Source organism: Scyliorhinus canicula, chromosome 8, assembly GCF_902713615.1.
Source record: "Scyliorhinus canicula chromosome 8, sScyCan1.1, whole genome shotgun sequence".
NCBI classification, from domain to species: Eukaryota; Metazoa; Chordata; class Chondrichthyes; order Carcharhiniformes; family Scyliorhinidae; genus Scyliorhinus; species Scyliorhinus canicula.
In genome coordinates, this window is record NC_052153.1 from 151097521 (window position 1) to 151122844 (window position 25324).

At 43.1% G+C, this 25324-nt stretch overlaps 1 protein-coding gene across 1 annotated transcript in view; it reads left to right on the forward strand.

Annotated features, from left to right (window-relative positions):
- Positions 1-25324, forward strand: part of tnpo1 (transportin 1) — a 212440-nt gene that overhangs the window by 96876 nt on the left and 90240 nt on the right. Inside the window, 3 exon segments of the mRNA XM_038805431.1 lie at positions 1149-1255; positions 18368-18501; positions 20939-21020. Coding sequence (XP_038661359.1) covers positions 1149-1255; positions 18368-18501; positions 20939-21020 — 323 coding nt within the window.

Sequence of the window (25324 nt, forward strand, 5' to 3'; positions counted from 1 at the left end):
CAAATAGCTGAGGTATATATTCTTTGTGCAATGAGGAAGTTTGCATGATTTTGGAGGCTGTGCAATAGTTTTGTCCTTTCAGTGTTGACCTTTGGTCTAGGACAAGTACTGCTCAGGTCCTTGAGATTGTTTAAACTTGCCTTGTTATCTAGCTAAGTTTGATAAGTTTACATGAAGGATAAACAGAAAACCTATTTTTATATTGTTTCAGCTACTCATTTAGTTCTATGCCTCCCCAGAATTTCTTCTTCCAAGAAGAGGCAGAATTATTACACTAGACCCAATTTTACATTTTTAACTACCAAATGATGTATTAACCAACACGCAGATGAGCCAATAAATAGCAGAAGTATAATTTTCCCAGTTAAGATTTAGGTCCCGTATAGCTGAAAATTGAGAGAATTGCCAAAGTATTTTTTTCCCTTCAATCAATCACAGGAGTCATTTACCTTAATTTATACACATCAAAAGTCCTAGTGAGATTGCTTCTGATTGCATTATTCGAAGTAGTATAATAGCATTTGGTATATGTTTATTGAAGTTTGTGTATTATAGATAAGCCTATAAATAATAAATATAAATATGAAAATCGTGTGGTATTTTTTTAAATTTTAGATCCCAACCATTCCATTACTTAATCTGAGCTGCTGCAACTCTCAGACCTTGGCTAGGAAGCAAATGCTTTTGACTTTCCTATTTGTATTCAGCATTACACCAAACAAAGTTCCTCAAGGTCATCTTAACATGATTGGTGATAATGAAATAAACTTTCTGCTGTGGCTTTCAGTCCCTCCAGATATCCATCCCTAAGTAAACACAGTAATCAGCCCCTGTCCCATGATCCACACAGGTCCACATTGAAGCATCGTCACCATAAGCACTGGAGCAGTTGGAGAGATCTACCATTGTCTTCAGGCAACTGGGGAGGGGAAACCTTGCCAACATCACTGCCATCCCAAGAACAAATATATTTTAAAAGTAATTCAAGTTTTGGATAGAAGTTTTAAATAGAAGCATGCATCCCTGACTTAGATAATTATATTGTAAATTTTCTCTAAAAATTGATAGTAATTGACACCACTTCTCTAGCCTGTGTTTCAGGTGGTGGAATTTGAGACAGAAATGTTGTTAATCTTGTGTTGTTCCAGGAATCTTGATTACAACCATAGCCTCAAAGGGTGAGCTACAAAACTGGCCAGATCTCTTGCCTAAATTGTGTGCACTTTTGGATTCAGAAGATTACAACACATGTGAAGTAAGTGTGTTTTGTAGATTTTGGTAATTTTAGAATGTAATTTGAACAGTTGTCAAACCAATCGATAACGGTGTGAAAGGTCCTACTTTGGGAACAGTATGCCTTTGATATTTTAATTAAAATAGTATTAGCATTACCTAAAAACTAGCCTAAACAATAATTATTTGAATTTTCCTATCTTCTACATTTTGGGAAATTCTAGATTGATTGGAAGTGAAAAGTAAGGTATTGACATTCAATTCTATGCCCTTGTCTTTAATGACTTCAGATTTTCCACTAAAAGTGAAGACAATTTCTGTAAGTGGCGTCATGTTATTGTATATAAATTGTACTTAAACAATATTCTGGTGAAAACTAGCAGCTTTTGTACTTCCTCCACTTATGGTCTGTCTGTTGCTGAAAACATAATTGCGTGAATTGTGCCGCATTGATGCTCAGTTTCTGACAGGTGAAAGTGTATTTAGAGGGACACTGCACAATACCTTTGAATTACTATGTTTACTTCCTAATTAATTACATTTTGGGGGGGGGGGGGGGGGGGGGGGGTTATTTTCATTAAAACCTTATTATATTGTTCAATAAGTATTGCTCCGAGGCTTTCTCTTTATTTTAACAAGACATTCAACAGATACATAATAGTACACCCATTACAGTTTCCTTCATGTTTGTGTTCTTCAGGGTAAGAGGAGGAATGCAGAGGGGTAAGATTAATTCGACACTATCTCTGTCTCCATCTCAGCCAATGCTTACAAAACTGCCTCACTAGTGTGAATTTACAGAAGTTATGCTCAGTGAACGTCTACACTACAGGATCATTTAAGTTGCATCTGGGGGCATATATAACATGAACCTTTGCCTCTACTAAGAAATAAAAAAAATTGACTTGTGCATTGGTTGCTACAGTTGGCTAGTATATTCATCAGTGGTCATTGCTCATCGGTGTAACAAGGCACTGTTTTAGTGTAACAGGATTCCCCAAGGCGTAAATTGTCATCCCCATTCCCTAATACTGTCATCTTTCATCACGAAAGGATTTCATTCAATGAATGTCCAGTTGTTCAGTCACTGGAAACACCAAAATTATGAAAGAGTTGCATAAATGCAAGTGTTTTCATGACCACGAGACGTTAAGTGCAGTCACTATTGTAATGCAAGAAACATGACCAGTGTGGACAGTACATTCCCAAAGGGACATAAATAGTAACTGTCCGAGAATCTACCATAATTCTTTGAGGCAGGTGCGCTCCAGTGAATAATGATGATTATGTCAATCCAGAATCATCATCAGAATGGACAATGGACATTCTAAAGGCATGCAAAAAGTACCTTAATTGCTGTACAGTACAATCCAGCCAGGGTGTCAGGATCATGGTGTGCACCTTTTCAAATTGAACTCCTGATAAATGTCTGGAGACATGTGGAGAAGTTTGAACAGGAGTCAAGGGAACCACTGCAGGGGGAGGTTTTTGACTGGGGCAGGCGCGATGGGCCGAAGGGCCTTTTCTGTGCTGCAGACATCAATGGCTGTAACCTGAATGATATCTGTAGGAAGAGCAAGAATGGGCACATTTTTCTGACCTATCAGTGTCATTGCTGTAGTGGTCATGTTTTCTCTCTCTCTCTCTTTCTCTCCCCACCGACCCTTTTCCATCTTGCTAGCAACACTAAACTATTCATATACATCGATTTGGCTTGAATACCATACATTCCGTATTGTGATTTTCTAATATATTTTAAGCAAAAATTCTTTGTTTTCCTGCATTGCTTCTGTCCCACCAAGCCTCTTGCAGTACCAACAGTTGTGCTTCCTTTCAGCTCTATTATCTTTCTTTCTCTCCCACAATCACAGAAAGATAAACTAATTGGCTGGTATTTTGCCACAGGGCAGTTTGCCTTCCTGTCTCAGGCTGGCTTAGGCCCCATTGGGAGCAGGTGAAAGTTTTTTTTTTCATCTGCTGCAAGGCTGGTTTCTGTTGCATGTTCGGGCATCTGAAAGCTGGCTGGTGGACACTAGAGTATTGGAGGACACATCAGGGATTTTACAGAGTGGTAACTGACAGTTACCACTCTGTAAAATCTCTGACAGAGCTGTAGATAGGGCTTTAAATAGAAAACTGGAAAATCCAAGTTGCAGGAGAAGGTAGGAGTGCAGGTTAATGATGAGGCTGATTGTTACCAGAAAATAAAAGGAGGTGACAGGATGAGGGAATATCATATTGCACCAAGGAATCATAGAAGGTAATTTTGATAATAGAACAAACATAAAAAGGCTTTGTATCTAAATGCACAAAACATTCAGAATACAATTAATGAGTCAACAGTGAAAATAGAGACAAAGGGGTATGATTTGGTGGCGATTCTTGAGACGTGGTTACAAGCAGACAAGATCTGGGAGTTGAATATCCAAGCATTCTCAGTATTTCTGAAGGATAGACTGAAAGGAAAATGAGGTAGTTGTAGCTTTGCCAGTAAAGGTCCCCAAACAGTAGGTTTGCAGTGGGGCACAGTATAAACCAGGAAACACTGGGGGCTTGTAAGAAATGTACAGCAATAATTATGGGTGATTTTAACGTGTCGATCAACAGGATTACCCAAATTAGCATGGGTGGTCTCGAATGAGAGTTGATTGAATATGTTAGAGATTGTTTCTTGGCGCAATATGTTATGGAACTAACCAGGGAGTAGGCTATTCTGAATTTGGTATTGGGTAATGAGGAGGGATTAATTAATGACCTCTAGGGCAGAGTGATCATAGCATCACAGAATTTTAAATTCAGTTTGTGTCCCACACGAGGGTTCTGGAATTAAACAAAGGTAATTACATAGACATGAGGACATGTTTGGCCCTAGAAGACTAAAAGGCAGGACAGTTGGTAAGCAGTGACAGTTGTTCAAGGAGATATTCAATTCCTCCAAATTAAAGTATATTCCAGAGAGGAAGAAAGATTGTAAGAGGAGGAAAAAACATCCATGGCTAAGCAAGAAAGTTATCGATGACATAAAGACAACCATTTCAGACAATCCACAGATTCACCACCCACTGGCTGAAGAAATTCCTCCTCATCTTTGTTTTAAAGGATCGTCCCTTTAGTCTGAGATCGTGCCTTCTGGTTCTAGTTTTTCCTACAAGTGGAAACATCCTTTCCACGTCCACTCTATCCAGGCCTCTCAGTATCCTGTAAGTTTCAATAAGATCCCCCCCCTCATCCTTCTAAACTCCAACAAGTACAGACCCAGAGTCCTCAACCCTTCCTCGTACGACAAGCTTTTAATTCCAGGGATCATTCTTGTGAACCTCCTCTGGACCCTTTCCAAGGCCAGCACATCCTTCCTTCGATACGGGGCCCAAAACTGCTCACAAAACTCCAAATGGGGTATGACCAGAGCCTTATACAACCTCAGTCTTGTATTCTATCCCTCTTCATCCCTGGTCTTGTATTCTAGCCCTCTTGACATGAATGCCAACATTGCATTTGCCTTCTTAACTGCCGACTGAACCTGCACATTAACCTGAAGAGAATCTTGAACAAGGACTCCCAAGTCCCTTTGTAAGTCTGATTTCCTAAGCATTTCCCCATTTAGAAAATAGTCTATGCCTACATTCCTCCTTTCAAAGTGCATAACCTCACACTTTTCCACAATGTATTTCATTTGCCACTTCATTGACCATTCCCCTAGCTTGTCCAAATCGTTCTGGAGCCCCCTCGCTCCCTCAATACTATCTGTCCCTCTACAGATCTTTGGATCATCTGCAAACTTAGCAACAGTGCCTTCAGTTCCTTCTTCCAGATCAATAATGTATATTGTGAAAAGTTGTGGTCCCAGCACAGACCCCTGAGGCACATCACTAGTCACCGGCTGCTATCCTGAAAAAGACCTCTTTATCCCCACTCTCTGCCTTCTGCCAGTCAGCCAATCCTCTATCCATGCTGGGATCTTACCCTTAACACCATGGGCTTTTAACTTATTTAACAATCTCTGCAGCACCTTGTCAAAGCCTTCTGGAAGTCTAAATAAATCACGTCCACTGGTTCTCCTTTGTCTAACTTCCTTGTTACCTAATCAAAGAACTCAACAGATTTGTCAGACTCAACCTCCCTTTGACAAAGCCGTGCTGACTCAGTCCTATTTTACCAAGCACTTCCAAGTACTTCGCGGTCTCATCTTTAATAACAGATTCCAAAATCTTACCAATGACTGAAGTCAGGCTAACCGGCCTATAATTTCCCATCTTCTGCCTCTCTCCCTTAAACAGCGATGTTACATTCGCCACTTTCCAGTCCTCTGGGACCCTTCCTGCCTCTAGTGATTCCTGAAAGGTCATCACTAATGCCTCCACGGGCAGCACGGTGGCTCAGTAGGTTAGCACTGCAGTCTCACAGCGCAGAGGTCCCAGGTTTGATCCCAGCTCTGGGTCACTGTCTGTGTGGAGTTTGCACATTCTCCCCGTGTTTGCGTGGATTTCGCCCCCACAACCCAAAGATGTGCAAGGTAGGTGGATTGAACACGCAAAATTGCCCCTTAATTGGAAAATATTAATTGGGTACTCTAAATTTATAAAATAAAAAATTTTTTTTTAAAACTAATGCCTCCACAATCTCCTCAGCTATCTCTTTTAGAACCCTGGGGTGTAGTCCATCCAGTCCAGGTGACTTATCCACCTTCAGACCTTTCAGTTTCCCAGAACCTTCTCCGTAGTAATGATTACTGCACTCACCTCTGCCCCCTGGTTCTCCTGGAGCTCTGGCATCCCACTGGTGTCTTCCACCGTGAAGACTGATGCCTATTCAGTTTGTCTGCCATTTCTTTGTTTCCTATTATTACTTCTCCCGCCACATTTTCCAATGGTCCAATGTCTATTTTTGCCTCTTACCTTTTTATATATTGAAAAAAACTCTTCCTATCTTCTTTACATTACTAGCTAGCTTGCATTCATATTTCATCTTCTACCCCCTTATTGCTTTTTTAGTTGTCCTCTGCTTGCTTTTAAAGGCTTCCCAATCCTCTGGCTTCCCCCTAATCCTCACCACTTTATATGCTTTTTCTTTAACTTTTATGATGTCCTTGACATCCCTTGTCAGCCATGGATGCCTTGTCCTCCCCTTAGCATGTTTCCTCCTCCTTGGGATGAATTTCTGTTGTGCCTCCCTAATAACCCCCAAAAACCCCTGCTGTTGCTGTTCCACTGTCTTCCCTGCTAGGCTCCTTTTCCAATCAACTCTGGCCAGCTCCTCCCTCGTGTCTTTGTAGTTACCCTTATTTAATTGTAATACCATTACATCTGATTGCAGCTTCTCCCTCTCAAACTGCAGGGTAAATTCTATCATATTGTGGTCACTGCTCCCTGAGAGTTCCTTCATCTTATGTTCCCTAATCAAGTCTGCCTCATTACACATCACCAAATCCAGAATTGCCTGTTCCCTCGTAGGCTCTGTCACAAGCCGCTCCAAAAAAACCATCTCTTAGACATTCCATAAATTCCTTTTCTTGGGATCCACTACCAACCTGATTTTCCCAGTCTACCTGCATATTGAAGTTCCCCATGATTATTGCAATATCGCCTTTTTTATATGCCTTTTCTATCTCCCGATTTATTTTCTGCCCCACCTTCTAACTACTGCTAGGGGGCTTGTACATAACTCCCATCAGCAAAATGCAATTCCTCAAATCTACCCACAGAGATTCTATGCCTTCGGATCCTATATTGCTCCTTGCTATCGATTTAACTTCATTCCTTACTAACAATGCAACCGCGCCCCCGTTGCCCATCTGCCTGTCCTTTCGTTAGGACATATATCCTTGGATATTTCAATCCCAGCCCTGATCCTCTTGCAGCCACGTCTCTGTGATGCCAACATCGTACCGGCCAATTTCAATGTGCGCAACAAGCTCATTTACCTTGTGCCGCATACTGCGCGTATTTAGGTACAGCACCCTCAATCCTGCATTGACCACCTTCCTTTTCACACTCCCCTCAGTCACTGTACCCTGTACTGTGGTCCTTTTTGATTTTTGACTATGGCTTCTCTGCCTTACACTTTCCCCCTTACTGCTTTTGTTTCTGGCCCTGTTTTACTTCCCTTCGACTTCTTGCATCGGTTCCCATCCCCCTGCAACATTAATTTAAACTCTCCCCAACAGCACTAGCAAACACCCACCCTAGGACATCGGTTCCAGTCCTGCCCAAACTGTCCGGTTTGTACTGGTCCCACCTCCCCCAGAACTGGTTCCAATGCCCCTGCAGCTGCTCCGAGACATTCTTGACCCTTGTACCAGGGAGGCAAATACCATCCTGGAGTCTCGATTGCGTCCGCAGAACCGCCTGTCTATTCCCCTTACGATTGCGTCCCCTGTCACTATAGCCATCCCATTCTTCTTCCTGCCCTCCTGCGCAGCAGAGCCAGCCAAAACAGCAAAAGGAATTTGGCCCTCTGACTCGGGGTCATGCAATCCCTTTTCACATTTATGTCCTGAAGTATCCCAAAAGTAACGGACAATGCAGAGGTAATAGAAAGGGAGGAACTTGGAATAAATTATTTTGACTGTAGGCAGACAAGTCCACAGGGCCTGGTTTCCCACATCCTTGGGTCTGAAGGAAAGTGGCAGCGGCGATAGTAGATTCTTTGGTTCTAATATTCCAAAATTGCCTGGATGCTGAAACGGTTCCAGTGGATTGGAATTTTAAAAAAATTTAGAGTACCGATTATTTTTTTTCCAATATTAAGGGGCAATTCAGCATGGCCAATCCACTGAACTTGCACATCTTTGGGCTGTGCGGCTGAGACCCACGCATACACACGGAGAACGTGCAAACTCCACAAGGCCAGGATCGAACCCGGGTCCTCAATGCTAACCACTGTGCCACCTGGATTGGAAAAATGTTAATGTAACGTCCATGTTCAAAAAGGGAAGGAGGCAGAAAGTAGGAAACTAAAAACCAATTAGTTTAACATCTGTTCTTTGGAAATTGTTAGAATCCATTATTAAGGAAGCACTAGCAGGATATTTGGAAAGTCCATTTGGTAGTATATCTGGACTTCCATAAAAAAGGATTTAGGGATCATTTATTGCTTGGATCGAGAACTGGCTAACCGACAGAAGGCAGCGAGTTTGGTTGACAAGATGCAACTAGTGGGGTGCCGATTTGGTTCTCGGGGCCCAACAATTTAGAATATGTATGAATGACTTGGATGCAGGGTTAGAAGGTCCTACAGCCAAATTTGCACGTGAACCTAAATTAGGTGGGACAGTAAATTGCAATGAGGAAATACATTTACAAATGGATAGGTTAGGTGAGAGGGCTAAAATTTGGCAGGTGGAGTTTAATGTGGATCAGTGTGATGGTATCCATTTTGGTCAGGAAAAATAGAAAGGCAACTTATTATCTAAATAGAGTGTAACTTTGGGGTGCTTCAGTGCAGAGGGATCTGGGTGTCCTCATGCATAAATCGAAGAAAACTAGTATGCAGGTACAGCAGGTAATAAGGAAGGCACATAGAACAGTACAGCACAGAACAGGCCCTTCGGCCCGCGATGTTGTGCCGAGCAATGATCACCCTACTTAAACCCACGTAACCCGTATACCCGTAACCCAACAATCCCCCCATTAACCTTACATGGCTAAAGGAATGGAGTATAAAAGAAGGGAAGTGTTGCTGCTACTGTACATATCATTGGTGAGACAGCACCTGGAGTACTGCATACAGATTTGGTCCCTACTTGAGGGCTGTAGTCAAAGGAGGTTCACTAGATTGATTCCAGAGATGAGTGGTTTGTCTTGTGAAGAGAGGCTGAGCAATTTTTAGGCCTATACTCCTTTGAGTTTAGATGAATGAGAAGAGATCTAATTGAGGTATATAAGATGATAAACAGTATTGGCAAAGTAGATGGAGAGTTGATGTTTCCTCTTGTGGGGCAATCTAGAATGAGAGGCCATAGAGGTAGCAGATCTATGAGGAGAAATTGCTTCTCAAAGAGTCGTAAATCTGTGGGGTTCACTATCCCCAGAGTGCAGTGGATGCTGGGACAATGAGTAAATTTAATGAGGAGATAGTCAAATGTTTAATTGTACCCTTGTACCCAAGCAAGGCTGGAAAACCTTGGGGAACTTGCTCAGTACCACACACACACACCGCCAGAACCCACTTGGAGGATATGTCGCCAATCCAACTGCAGTTGGTGTGGCCAATTGCGGCACAATAGGTTACGGCCGTTTCCTTGCATACAAGGGGAAGGCACCCATAAACTACCGGAGTAAGGGGGGATCCCACAATACTCCATCTTACCCAGTAGAAGTGGCCAAATGAGTCGCTGTTTCAGCCAAAGTCAAAATATGCACAGCCCGTTTAATAAAATTGAAGGTGCTCTGCGCCACCACAGAAACAGCAGCTCCCATATCCAGCTCCATTTGGGGTGCTGTCAAACATTCAGCTGCATCTCCGCCGCATCCTTGGCCTCTTCATGGTCATCCAGATGTAAGGCCCAGCCCCGGGCTGACTCGTATCTTGACTGGGGCTCCTGGACTGCTGGCTCTCCTGTTGCCTGCGGTTACACTTAGACCAGCGCTCACATGTCGCACATGGGCTGGAATCACCTTCAGCTGAGTCTGGGGAAGTCCCACGTCTCGATAGCCGGCTCTTCACCCAAAGGCCGCAGTACTGCGATGGTCGGTCCAGACTCTGGGGATGCTACGTAGGGCATGCCCCAAAATGTTCACCTCCATCCTTTGTATTTCCTGGATGCCATGTATTTCCTGGACGCTATGTTCCATGCTGTCTCGGGACAAAGAAATCTGTGGCGCCTTTAGAAAAGTCAGGGTGGTTTCGCCCAAAAGTTCCATATTCTAAACATTGGCTATCTTCTGCAGCTGTGATATGAATTCAGTTACTGACTCACCAGGGATCCTCTTCGCCGTATTAAAACAATATGTTTGAACGATTACTGATGGGATCGGGTTAAAGAGTTGTGCCATGGGTTGGTCGGACGAATGCGTATCTCGCGCGGCCAGATACGTGAGACACTGGATCACTCTGAACGTCTGTGCTCTGCAGGCGATCAGCAGTATGATCATTTGGCGTTCGTTCTTTGATATTGCTGGCCCGGAAGAAGTAATGCATCCTTTCTGCATACTGGTGCCTGTCTTCAACACAGTCATCTAAATAGGCATTGCAAAATAATTGGCTCCAACCTGAGTCCAAATAAATCAGGGAGGTGGATCAGCTGAGTAGGTTACAGCATTGACAGCAAACAACTTTACTCCTCATCACCAGCTTAATAAGGACACAGGGAGTCCAAACTGAAAAAAATAAAGAACTTGGGTTTATTTATAGTAACGTTATTTACACTACCCTGTAGATCCTTTTGTCTGTCAGTGCTTTACTGGTCCACCTTTTATATAATGGTTAATAGAGTTCCCCTGCCCCTCAATGGGGGAGCACATACTCTGCAGACCATGCGGAAGATAACCATTCTGACCCCATAAGTCCCGTGCGGGATATTATAATACCAATATTCATGAAGGGGAGTAGGTAAAAACCAGGTAATTACAGGCCATTGAGTAACATCGGCGGTAGGGAAATTATTGGAGCATTTTCTGAGGGGCAGAATTACTCTGAGAGGCAAGGATTATGAGAGGTAGTCAGCATAGCTTTGTCAAAGGGAGATAATGTCTAACAAATTTAATTTAATTTTTCGAGGAAATGACTAGGTATGTAGATGAGGGCAGTACAGTTCATGTAGTCTACATGGACTTTAATAAGACTTTTGACACAGTTGTGCGTTGGAGACTGATCAAGGAGGTAAGAGCCCATAGGATCCAGGGCAATTTGGCAAATTGGATCTAAAATTGGCTTAGTGGCAGGGGGTCTTGTCGAAAATTGTTTTTATGATGGAGCGGTATGAAACACTTGTTGGGCCAGAGCTAGAGTACTGTGTACACTGTAGGAAGGATGTGATTGCACTGGGAAGGGTAAAGAGGAGATTCCCCAGGGTGTTGCCTAGGTTGGCGCATTTCAGCTATGAAGAAAGGCTGGTTAGGCTGGAGTTGTTTTCTTTTGAGCAGAGATGGCAGAGGGGGCACTGATTGAGGTGTACAGAATTATGAAGGGGGTAGGTAGGAAGAAACTTTTTCCCTTAATTGTGGAGTCAATAATAAGGGATATAGATTTATGGTAATAGCCAAGAGATTTAGAGGGAATTTGGGGTAAAAGCTTTTCACCCAGAGGGTGGTGGGAATCGGCAACTCACTGCCTGAAGGGGTGGTAGAGGCAGTAACCCAAAACATTTAAGAAGTATTTCGGGTTGCATGGCGACACAGTGGTTAGCACTGCTGCCTCGCAGCTCCACCGTCCCGGGTTCAATTCCAGCCTCTGGTGACTTTCTGTGTGGAGTTTGCGCTTTCTCCTCATGTCTGCGTGGGTTTCTTCCGGGTGCTCTGGTTTCCTCTCTCAGTCCAAAGATGAGCCATGCTGAATTGCCCCTTAGTGTCCAAAAGGTTAGGTGGGGTAACTGGGTTACAGGGATAGGGTGGAGGCGTGAGCTTAAGTAGGGTGCTCTTACCAAGGGGTGCTGCAGACCTGATGGGCCGAATGACGACCTTCCCTGTAAATTCTATTCTATGATCTAGATGAGCACTTGTATTGCCGTAGCATACAAGTCTACAGACAAAGCGCTGGATAATGGGATTAGAATAAATAGATGGGGATTAGAATAAATAGATGCTTGATGGCCAGTGTAGACATGGTGGGCAAAAGGGCCCCTTTCTGTGCTGCCAAACTCTGACTCAAAAGGTATTTGATTTTGTGCTGCACAACAGATTTGTGAACAATGTTAGAGCTCATGGAATGAAAGGGACAGTAGTAATATCGATACGAAATTGGTTGAGTGACCAGAAAGAGAATTTTAAAAATGTATTCTTTTAATAATCTTTATTGTCACAAGTAGGTTTACATTAACACTGCAATGAAGTTACTGTGAAACGCCCCTAGTCGCCACATTCCGGCGCCTGTTCGGGTACACAGAGGGAGTATTCAGAATGTCCAAATTACCTAACAGCACGTCTTTCTGGACTTGTGGGAGGAAACCGGAGCCCTGGAGGAAACCCACGCAGACACAGGGAGAACGTGCAGACTCCACAGACAGTGACCCAAGCTGGGAATCAAACCTGGGACTCTGGAACTGTGAAGCAACAGTGCTACCCACTGTGCTACCGTGCTGCCCTCGGGATTTACGGGATAAGGGTGTCGCTGGTTAGGCCAGCATTTATTGCCCATCCCTAGTTTCCCTTCAGAAGGTGGTGGTGATGTGCCTTCTTAAACTGCTGTCCCTGAGGTGTAGCACCCACAATGCTGTGAGGGAGGGTGTTGCAGGATTTTGACCCAGCGACAATGAGGTAGTGGCGATATATTTTCAAGTCTGGGTGGTGAGTAACTTGAGAGGGGAACCTCCAGGTTCCTAAGCATCTGTTGCTCTTGTCCTTCTAGATGGTAGTGGTTGTGGGCTTGGAAGGTGCTGCCTAAGAGTATTGATTAATGGTTGTTATTTGGGCTAGAGGGTGTTATTGTGGTGGTCTCCAAGGGTTGATGTGTCTATACCATATATATATATTTTGGAGGCAATGTGAACTTTGAAGAGGATAGTGTTGAATTTCAAAAGGATATAGGCAGGTTGATGGGGTGAGTGGAAGGTAGCAGATGTAATTCATTGCAGAGAAATGTAAAATGATTCATTTTAGTAAGAATGGGAGAGGCATATAAAATGGAGTACAATTCAAAAGAGGGTGCAGGAGCAGAGGGACTAGGAGGGGGGTATATGTGCATAAATCATTGAAGATGTCGGTAGGTTGAGAGATACGTTAATAAGGGATTCTGGGCTTTATAAATATGTTCTAAAAGTACTAAAGCAAGGCAGCTATGTTAACTGTATAGAATGCATCACAAATAAAACGGACTCCACTTCAAAAATCACTTCCTTGACTGCATTATTCTCTTGAGATGTCCAGTGGTTGTGAAAGGAGCTTTGTAATCTGCCTGTTGTTTATCAGACCGAGTGCAAAAAGATTCATAAAATGGTTCCAGGGATGGGGATCTTCAGATAGATAGGGCGGAACTTTCTGGGCACCCCGCCTCATGTTTTGTGGAGACAGTCCATCCCATTGGCTGGTGGTGGAATCTTGTGATCTTGCTACTGTCAACGGGGTTCCCCTTTGAATGCACTCCTTGCCACCAGGAAACGCTGAGTGGGCGGCGCTGTCAGCTGGAAAGGAAGATTCTGCCGGCGTGTACGGCCAGAAAGTTTTGGCCGTGGATTGGAGGAGCTAGGACAATGTTTCTTGGAGAAAAGAAGGTTGAGAGGCGAATTGATGCAGGTATTCAAAATCATAAGGAATCTGGGGCGGCATTCTCCCCTTCCCGGCGTGACGGAGGGTCCCGGAGTAGGGGAGTGGCGCCAACCACTCGGGGGTCGTGCCTCCCCAAAGGTGGGGAATTCTCCCCACCTTTGGGGGCCAGCCCCGCGCCGGAGCGGTTGCCACCAGAAGACCGGCGCCCCCGGCAGCGGGGCTGGCCGAAAGGCTTTCGCCGGTCCGCGCATGCACCGGCAGTGACGTCAGCGGCAGCTGGCCGCTGACGTCACTGCCGGCGCATGCGCGATGTGGGGTTCTCTTCCGCTTCTGCCATGGCGGAGGCCGTGGCGGACGCGGAAGAAAATAGTGCAGCCAGGGCACTGGCCCGGAGTCTGAGCGGGGGCCCCCGATCGCGGGCCAGGCCACCGTGGGGGCACCCCCCCGGGGTTCGATCGCCCCAGGACCCCGGGGGCCTGCTCGCGCCGCTGAGCCCGCCGTTCCAGAGGTGGTTTAAACCTCGACGGCGGGAGAGGCCTCCCAGCGGCGGGACTTCGGCCCATGCGGGCCGGAGAATCACCGCAGGGGCCTCTCCGATCGGAGTGGCGAGATTCCTGCCACCGCCACTTCCCGGGTGGCGGAGAATCTCTGCCACGGCGGGGGCGGGATTTTAGGCGCCCCCAGGCGATTCGGAGAATTTCACCCCTGAACAGTGAATTTTGGGAGAACCAAAGGACGCTGATTTAAGGTGATTAACAAAAGACAACAGGAGGAAATATTTAATTTTTACGCAGGTCGTTAGGCTCTGGAATACACTGCCTGAGAGTGTAATTGAGGCAGGTTCAATCATGGCTTTCAAAAGGAAATATGGACCTACAGTGAGAATTTTCAGCCTTGGGGTATAGCATTAGCTGAGTTGCACATGCTGTGCCAAACGGCTTCTGGCTAACCTTGAATGGTAACTACTTGGGTAGCACAAGTGGCTAGCACTGTGGCTTCACAGCGCCAGTGTCCCAGGTTCGATTCCCCACTGTGTCACTGTCTGCGGAGTCTGCACGTTCTCCCCGTGTCTACGTGGGTTTCCTCCAGGTGTTCCGGTTTCCTCCCACAGTCCATAGACGTGCAGGTTAGGTGGCTTGGCCATGATAAATTGCCCTTAGTGTCCAAAAAGGTTAGATGGGGTTATTGGATTACAGGGATATGGTGGAAGTGAGGGCTTAAGTGGGTCGGTGCAGACTCGGGCCGAATGGCCTCCTTCTGCATTGTATGTTCTATGTTCTGTACTTGGTAATGGGGAGTAAAAGCATAACAAATGTAGAGGAGAATGTTCAGTCATTTTTTAAACAAATACAGTCCTCGCCAATTGCATCCATGCTTTCTTGGTCAACCAACTGCATCAGGCAAATAATGCTAACCATTGCACAGAAGTCCATTACAAAGGAGCCGGCTATTTTGGGTAGCAGAGATAAAAATTGTCGGATTGCACATGTACATATTTCATTTAAGTCAATAATTGTTATGTTTAGAGATTCCATGACAGTCGAATAATTTGTCTTGTAAGTTATTTCTCTAATTAGGAGCAGCAGAGACCCTAGGAGCTTCTCTTGACCACAGCTGCCCAATTAGAATTAGCATTATATAAATTATTTTGCTTAGACTGACAGCTGTTTTCCAATATCAATTTGTGTTTAATTTACTATTTGTATTCATATATTTCAGCTTTATTGGATTCAGGGCGTTATGATATCAATAAGCTCACTTGAGATTTTAAACATGATAAATGTAAAAAGTAGACTTTTTTTCAAAAGTTCACGAGCAGACACAAAATCACAATTCAATTAACAATACAGTTTAACTGTTAAACAGATGATACCACAGTTGTCTTGAAAATTGAACCAGTGGAATGATCTAAAAATAATTACGTTCACAAAGCTTTGATTTCTTGCTCAAATACTCGAGGACAAGGATCATAGATGCAGTTTTAGTCACCGATAGTGGGCTAAATGTATCGACACCAATGCAATCACTATTAGTGGCAAGAACCTAACTAGTAAAGCTGTGCAGAATTCTACCATATTGACTTGCATAATTGACTGCTGTGTAATCACTGGGCTAAATCGCTGGCTTTTAAAGCAGACCAAGCCAAGCAGGCCAGCAGCATGGTTCGATTCCCGTACCAGCCTCCCCGGACAGGTGCCGGAATGTGGCGACTAGAGGCTTTTTCACAGTAACTTCATTGAAGCCTACTCATGAAAATAAGCGATTTTCATTTCATTTTTTTTTCATGAAAAAGATTCTGGAATCATAAAATGGTTACAGCACAGGGGGAGGCCTTGATCCATCACATCTGTGCTGCGCCTCTGAAGGAGCCACTGAGTGCCCCATCCCTGTCAATTCCTCTTTCAAAGGTTTCAATTGATCCTGTCTCCAACAAACTCGGGCAGTGTCAGATCCACGTCTGAACCACTTGTTGCGAGAAAAGTTATTTTTCCTCATTCACCGTTGCTTCCTTTGTCAACTACCTCTGGTTCTTCATTGTCTGTTGTCCGTCAGTTTCTCTATCTATTGTGTCCACATCTCTCATGACTTAGAATGCCTCTATCAAATCTAGCACCCGTCTCCAAGAGCAGCAGTCCCAACGTCTTCAATCTTTCTCTGAAGCTGAAGTTCCTCATCCTTAGAACCGTTGTCATGAATCTTTACTGCACGCTCTCTAATGCATTTACCTAACATCCTTCCTAAAATGTGATGCTCGCAACTGAACATAATACTCCAATTCAAACCAAACCAGAGTTGTATTTAACTTCCTTGCTTTTGGGCCCTGTGCTCTTTTTGATAAAGCACCAAATGCTGTATGCTTCATTAACCATGCTCTCAATCTTTCCTGCCACCTTCAATGTACATATATATCCTGCACCCCTTAGAACTGTACCCTTTATTTTGTATTATATTGCTGTGTTCTCCTCTCAAAATCAATCACTTCACACTACCTTGCATTAAATTTCATCTACCACTTGACTGCTCTTTCCGCCACCATGTCTTTCATTTTAAGTTCGGCACTATCCTCACAGTTCACAATACTTCCAAGTTTTCTAGCATCCACAAATGTAGAAATTGTACACTGGACACCAAGGTCATATGAAAATGTATCTAATACTAATCTGTACTTGGTCAGTTCAATCATTTAAAAAAATATATAAACTTCTGTTGTGGAACTCTGCTTCTTACCCTGAAATATTCTGTAACCACTGGAGTGTAGCTAAGCAATCAATATTATTCAGCGTAAAATATAGTTTTTATATTGAATGCTTAAAAAGGCACCAAATTGAAAATTTATGTTTATATAATATATATAGCTCTTCTGTTTCTTTTTATCCCTTTGTCATCATTTGCATATGAATATGGCAGCGATGGAATTTGACATCTTTATTTCACCGTAGAAGCAGAGTTGAATTCACAAACCATTTATTCTGTCACCCACTCCCGCGCCCCACAAAAAAACAATGTCTACAAGTCTCATTTTAGTTCTAAATTACTTTTGTGGGTTGTGGGTTAAATTGGGTTGCTTTCAGTAGCCATATTTGAAACCAAGTCTATGTGCAGTTGATTGTTGATTCTAAGCTTTTGTGCCGACTAGGCCTCTGCAATTGTGGCTTTTATTTCAAGTTCCAGTAAATGGGGTGAATGAACTTGATAAATGTTCAAAGCTTTCAATCTCTTACACTGCAAAAATAATTGTGCACCAAAAAAACCTCAAGGTGATACCAGGTAGCTACTTTAATTCCGAAAACTCTTCTGAATGAAGTTTATATTCTTCAATTCCATTTGAAAAAATCCTTAAGGTATTTGCTGGAAAGTGAAGTTTGAATGTTAAAAATATCTTCAGTCGGTATCAGTTCAAATGAAAAATAAATTACTTTTATCTTTAAATGCCATGTTTTTTGAATTCTTTGGTGCCAGGTTTTTTAACCAGTAATATGATTTTAAAAACAGGAAGTTTATATTGGCATTGTTGCTGAAGAACTGCTTCCTCACCATATACGGGCATCACTGCATGTTTGTTCAGACTCGTACCAGCTGCATCTCCTTCAATTATTTGCTATACGAGAGTCCCCTTAGCAACCACAATTTCACTAGTGAACGTCAATCTAAACAATTAGAATGATCCCTTGGTGCACAGCTTTTATAGTACAGCTAATGATTTCCTTTCCAGCTTTAAAAGGATGTTGTGTTTTCTTGCTATTATGTTGCAAGGAGAGTGTCGGTATGTAGTTCACACATTCTCCCAGTGTCTGCGTGGGTCTCCTCCCCACAACCCAAAGATGTGCAGGGTAGGTGAATTGGCCATGCTGGATTGCCCTTTAGCCTTAATTGGGGAAAAAAAAAGAATTAGATACTCAAAATGTATATTTTTTCAAAATGTTACAGGGAGAGTATTTCTTTCGGTCTGCCTCCTCGGATTTCTAAATAACCTGATATTTCTGTAAAGTTTAAAATGACAGGGATGGAGATTGGAGACGTGGTTTTTAATTACGATGCAGGTGTGCCCTTTATTTTATGTTCAATTGCCTTCTAAACACTTATCTAATGGGGTTATCGATTCATATTCCTTTGTATCAGGTTCAGCTGCTTCCATGCTGTATTTTCTAAGACTAGTTTTCAGTGAAGTCATAAGTTATCGCAGTGTCAAAAGTGCTGTTAAAGGTGACTTCCAAATCATAAAGCAGAACCACATTTGCTTGAAATAAATTTTTTGTATTTTCTCCTCTTTTTAGGGAGCCTTTGGTGCTCTTCAGAAGATATGTGAAGACTCTGCTGAGATTTTAGACAGTGACATTCTGGATAGACCTCTCAATGTCATGATTCCTAAATTTCTGCAATTTTTTAAACACAGCAGTTCCAAGATTAGGTAAGTTTAATGCATACTTGTATGATTTTTGATATTGATATTCTCAAGCTGTCCATAACACTTTTCAATTAATCTGACTTTTGTGTTTATAAATTTAAAGATATTCTGCTACTGAAATAACAATTGGCATTAGTCTTACGCCACATCAATTTTCTCCTAAACTTCTGTAAACATGCAATCTTTTTGGTTAGATTTTTCTGCTAATCTTGAAATATTAATTTAGCCTAGTTTTAGCTCATCCCTCATCTTAGAACATGTAGGGATGCAGCAGACAAAGCACAGAAACATGAGAGAAAAAGTAATGGGACAGTTAGCCAGGAAACTGAAACAAAGGTATTTTGAGAAGAACATATCTGAAGTCGGTCAAGCTTTTCCAAATCGGCTCCCACACATCTAGGAGGTTCTTAGGAGCCAAGAAGTCGCTACTTCATTATGCAACACATTTAATTCTCAGGCACTTTTATTTGAAGAAAAGTGATTTATGTACTATATGTATGCTTACAATTAAACAACACAAAATATTTCCTTTAACTAGTTAAACCGTGGGAATATGTGGCACTGTGCAACTTCAGCTGTCCCTTTTGTGTGTGAAACTGAATTTGTGTCACTTGGACTATTTATGGTATTTACAAATGGATACTCATTTGTCAATGAGTTTTGAATCTTTAAACTTTTAAAAAGATGCGTTGTGGGCTGATGTACTAAATATACAATTTACCATGCATGCAGAGATAGGACAGAATATTGCAAGTGGATGGATTGGGATATTCAAAATTCCCACCTTGATGGGTTTCTTCTAAAATGGGATAGAACTTTACGATTCTTCTTCCCCACCACTACTACCCGCCGTCGCAACCACCAACATCACCAATGCATGTCACATCCTGGTCAGCAGACACCCTTAGTGTCACCCACTCGGTCCGCCGGTGTGCCTGATCCGGCGCGACCTTTTACAGATCCAACCTCGTCCTAGCTCCCCGTCCGGAGCAAGTGGAAGCACCTGAGATTGAAGTTATGAATATGCTACCATATGTTCAATGCCCACTTTTGGAGTTTAGTTATCAGTTCCATAAGTCCTCACTCACATTGTGCAGGTTCACTTCTGTATGAAGTTTACTCTATTTTTATTTTTAATTCAGAATGACAGCTTATTTGCTTATTGCTTCATATCTCATGGGTAGAAAGTCAGCTTGAAACAAAAGTGAACATAAAAGGGTATCCTGAATATATTTTTCTTGCAGTCTAGTGCAAGGGTCTGTCCTGAAGTGATTAATGCCTTTGACCAGCTAGGCTTTTTAATTTGTGATCATAATTGAATGAATTTAAGCTGAAATTCCTTTTAGTGGAATGACTGATTTGCACACGAGTTCTTAGTGCAGCATGATATAACAACAGGTGACTTGGCATGGCAGTAATACTGTTTAAGGAAAGAGACTGGGAGGGAAAAAAGGTAACTAGGCTAATTAGCCGATATCAATAGTAGGGAAAATGTTCAAATTTACTTTTAAGAGTGCTCTGAAAAACACAATGATTAGGCAGAGTCAACGCTTATGAATGGTAAAGTTCTTCGATTTGTTGAGGGTGTAACTAGCCTTTATTGCAAAAGGTTTGGAGTATAAGTATCAAAGTCTTGCTGCAATAATATAGGATTTTAGAGAGACTACACGTGGAATACCGTGTACTGTGTTTTGGTCTCCTTGCCTTGGAGGAAGTGCAACATTCACTAAATTAATTCCTGTGGTGAGAGTTTTTCTATCAGAAAGGATCGAGTGGAATGGACCTATATTCTCTGGTGCAAAAAGGTGATCTCATTGAAATGTAGAAAATGATTAGAGGGCTTGAAGCTTTATCCTGGCTGGAGATTCTGCAGCTCAGGAACAATTGTCTGACAATAAGGGGTCAGCTATTTTTTGAACTGAGATGGGAAGTTTCTCCACTCTGAGGGATTTGAATCTTTGAAAGTCTTTATTTTGCTCAACTGATCAGCATATTCAAGATTGATCGGCTTTTTGTTTGTGTGTGAGGGGGGCACTAAAATGTGCGATTGAGCAGGAAAAGGAAGTTGATGTATGAGCCAGCCATAATTTGACTACTGGAATGAATTCATGGGGTCTTATGGAATTAGTAGGTAAATCGTTAATTTGTTCAAAAATATAGGTTTAGTTAAGCATAATAAATTTGGTAACTTTAAGCATCTTGTTTTCTATTCTTGCTTAGTTAGACTTTTGGTTTGTAATTGTGTAATTTGCTACAATTAAAGATGGCTGAATTTTTAATTACTCCCAATCTTAAGGCTTTTTAAAAACAAATAATTGGTTGCAAAACACTTTTGAAAATCATCAGCATTAGTTTGCAATAGAAAACTTGTAAATTTGACAGAAGTAACTAAATTTGATGTAATATATTTTCTGATACAAAAATGCTGCAATGCTTTTAGGTCTCATGCTGTTGCTTGTGTGAACCAGTTCATCATCAGTAGAACTCAAGCTTTGATGATGCATATCGACTCTTTCATTGAGGTACGTTTAATTTTACATTTTGGAAAAGGACTATTGAATGAATACTTTTAAATCATCGTAATTGTTAAATTCTCAGTACATTTATTTGTGAATGTTAGTGGTATCATCAGGATTACCAAAATGGAAGCTCTTCTGATTAACAGTACAAGGTGCTGACCAAACAAGAGCTGGTATTCATTAATGTTTTTTTTGTATTTGGAGTTGAATGTGATATTTCAAAAAAATTTTACTGTTAATATTTTATAATTTGAATGGTGTATTTATAATCCTGAACATGGATTGCGTTTAATAGAACTCCTGTAATCCCATCTATTATAAAGAAAGTAAAACCTATTCAGTTACCAACAACTAAGACAAAACTAAATTGAATAATGTTGTGTAATCATGTGTAGTAAACGAGGATTGAATTTATTCAGTCATTGTCAACTGAAGCCGTGTCTATTGTAAATACTGTAAATTTCAATATAAATAACCCAGAGTATAAGAAATCCCACTTTTTACAGCCCCCAAAATCATGTTTTTGCATATACTTGGTATATAAGTCAACCCTCTTTTTCAGCAATGAGAATCTATACAACCATTCATAGTCAGCCTCAATTTTTCACCACACACATGCATGTTTTGCATACCAGTACCTTGTAACTGGGTGCAAGGGATCAGGCAGGCAATACAGGCTGTGTTGCAAACATGTGTGGCAGTTTAGGACCGAGCCACCGACATGCTGATGACAATTCAAAATGGCAACCACCCACACCCATGCTGACAGTTCACTTTTATACTCGGCATTTAAGCTGGCCCCCGTTTTTGGAGGGATATTTTGAGGCTGCAACGGTCGACTTACAGGCCAATGTCAACAGTGAGTGTCCTTTTGAGGAATCTCATTGGCTGTTAGTAATCCATTTATTTATGTGCTCCTGCCACCTCGTTCTAGTAGCATGCTACTGGTCAACTTGATTTGTTTTGTATTTGACCTCATCATATGGATGATACAGATGGAGAGCAACAATATACTTTCATATCCAGGAGCCCCAGGAGTAGCGGAATGCATTACTGTGATGCCTCCTTTGTATTTGTGAATCGGGTATTGTGTTATATGTTCCATGGTTTCTTTTGCATGACCACAGTCACGCGTTGTAAAGTTTTCTGTTTGTGTATCAAGTTTCTGTACCTGCCAGTGACTTTGTGGATGCAGTTTTAGATTGCTCATGAGCTTCACAGATCTTCAAAGTCAGGAATTCTCTGCAATAGAGTCTTTCCTGAGGTGTTTGTGAGTTAGCTTTCGAAGTTTCATCAGAGTTGAAGTCACAACAAGGTGTTCAGGGATATTATTGAAATCCTGATAGATTTTCCTCCATTCATTGAACGTCTTAGAAGGTTGTGGTGTCATAGTGAGCAATGCAAAACAGTGCACAATGGTAAGGTATTGACGTTAGCTTAAGGGTTCAGTGATTCAGGTTTTTCAGTTGGCTGTCAAGTTTAGGGTGGATACTTCAAGCCCAAGCTTAAGCTCAAAGGGAATCAATCTGCCACCCGCATCAGTGCTAATGTACCTACCTTGGACTTTGATGGCAAAGTGAGTATTCCAACCAAGATGCAACTCTGACACAACTGTGCCATCACAGTCAAAAATCATGCTTCTAGGTGATTTCAGTGCCAGGTTGAGAGTCAACTACATGCTTTTGCTGAACAACGTTGGGAAACATGGACTAGGAAGGTCCAATCACAACAGTATACACCACCTTGTCCTGTGTTAATATGACTTTGTGATAGTTTCAAGACATCCTGGCAACATCCGAGATAAATGCATCCTTCACAGAGTATGTGATGATTAGGACCAAGGACTTCCAAATAACACACATTACATGTGCTATGCTTATGGTGGGGCAGATCCCTTAACTCTTTATTCACTCAGTATTGGTGCCTCGAGGTGGCCCCCAAAAAGAATAAACAGATGTGGAGGAAATTGGCCTGTCATTTGACACCAAATTTACAAAGTGTAAAGAACAATTGATCGTCGGGGAAGTTTGAGACAATTTAATTCTTTGCTTGGCCGCATGATCCACACTACTTTAAAGTCTGCCAGAGAGATCTATACCTCCCCATCACCAGATAAACCCATGAGATCCAAAGATAACAAGTTTGTGAAAGTATCAATATAAGAACCTAATGCAAGAAGTAGGAGCAAGAGCAGACCAGTTGGCCCCACAGGTCAGCTCTACCATTCAGTAGGATGATGCCTAATCTGATCATGGCTTCAACTTCTTTTTCTGCCTGCCCCTGTAATCTCTGATGCCATGATAGATTTTTTAAAATCTTAATTCCATCTTGAATATAGTAAATGACCCAGCCTCCATTACTCTCTGGGTTGGAGAAATTCAAAGAATAATGGCCCTCAGAGAGGAGTTGCTTCAATCTGTTTGGGAGATGATTGCTCATTCTGAAACAGTGCCGCCTAGTTCTAGACTCACCCACAAGGGGAAATCCCTCTCAGCATTTACCTTGTCATATCCCCTTAAATATTTCATGTTTCAAAAAGATCAGTTCACGTTCATCTAAACTCCAACCAGTATAGGACACACCTGCTCGATCTTTCTTCATATGACAACCCCTTCATCCAGTTGTGGAAAGATCTGTCTCCTTTTACACTTTATCCTCTTTGCATTAAAGGTTTGTAATTTATTTGCTGTACCTGTACTTTAACTTTTTTGTAACTTCATATGCAAGGAAAGCAGAAAGTTAGCATGCCGTGCACCAAGCAATTACGAAGGCCAATGGCGTATTGGTCTTTATAGCAAGGGGTTTGGATTAAAAGAATAAAGAAATCTTGCTGCATATGTGTACATGGTTTTGGTGCGCCCATATCTGGAAAACTGTGCAGTTGGATCTCCATATTTATGAAAACCAGAGCTTCTCCCGGGCCCTCTTCAATTGCCGGCGCTGCTCCTGGGCCCTCTTTGATTGCCGACGCTGCTCCCCGGCTCTCTTTGATTGCCGGCACTTCTCTTGGACCCTTTTCGATTTCCTGTGCTTCTCCCGGGCCCTCTTCATTTGCCTGTGCTTCTCCTGGCCCTCTTTGATTGCCGACGCTGCTCCCGGGCCCTCTTTGATTGCCGACGCTGCTCCCCGGCTCTCTCCGATTTCCTGTGCTTCCCCCGGGCCTTCTTCGATTGCCTGTGCTTCTCCTAGCCCCTCTTTGATTGCCTGTGCTTCTCCCGGGCCCTCTTCGATTGCATGTGCTTCTCCCGGGCCCTCTTCTGTTACCGGTACTTCACCCGAGCCGTCTTCGATTGCCTGTGCTTCTCCCAGGCCCTCTTCGATTGCCTGTGCTTCTCCCGGGCCCTCTTTGATTGCCTGTGCTTCTCCCGGGCCCTCTTTGATTGCCCGTGCTTCTCCCGGGCCCTCTTTGATTGCCTGTGCTTCTCCCGGGTCCTCTTTGATTGCCTGTGCTTCTCCCGGGTCCTCTTTGATTGCCGGTGCTTCTCCCGGCCCCTCTTCGATTGCTGGCGCTTCTCCCGGCCCCTCTTCGATTGACGGTGCTTCTCCCGGCCCCTCTTCGATTGACGGTGCTTCTCCCGGGCCCTCTTCTATTGACGGTGCTTCTCCCGGGCCTTCTTCGATTGACGGTGCTTCTCCCGGGCCCTCTTCCATTGCCTGTGCTTCTCCCAGCCCCTCTTCGGTTGCTGGTGCTTCTCCCGTGCCCTCTTTGATTGCCGGTACTTCTCCCTGCCCCTCTTCGATTGCATGTGCTTCTCCCGGGCCCTCTTTGATTGCCTGTGCTTCTCCCGGGCCCTCTTTGATTGCCTGTGCTTCTCCCGGGCCCTCTTTGATTGCCTGTGCTTCTCCCGGGCCCTCTTTGATTGTCTGTGCTTCTCCCAGGCCCTCTTCGATTGCATGTGCTTCTCCTGGGCCCTCTTTGGTTGCTGGTGCTTCTCCTGGGCCCTCTTCGATTGTCGGTGCTTCTCCCGGCCCCTCTTCGATTGCCTGTGCTTCTCCCGGGCCCTCTTCGATTGCCTGTGTGTTCTCCCGGGCCCTCTTCGATTGCATGTGCTTCTCCCGGCCCCTCTTCGATTGCCGGCGCTTCTCCCGGGTCCTCTAATATTGCCGGCGCTTCTCCCGGGTCCTCTACTATTGCCGGCGCTTCTCCCGGGCCCTCTTTCTCTGTTCCTCTCTTTTTAACTTAAACTGGAATCTCTTCCTGTCTTTGTACCCTGCCTTGGACCACTCCCTACCGCTCCAGGAGCATGTGTGTTCAATGGTGCTCCGCTTGCGACCACCTGATCTGGATATTTGTGCTAGTTTCCCTT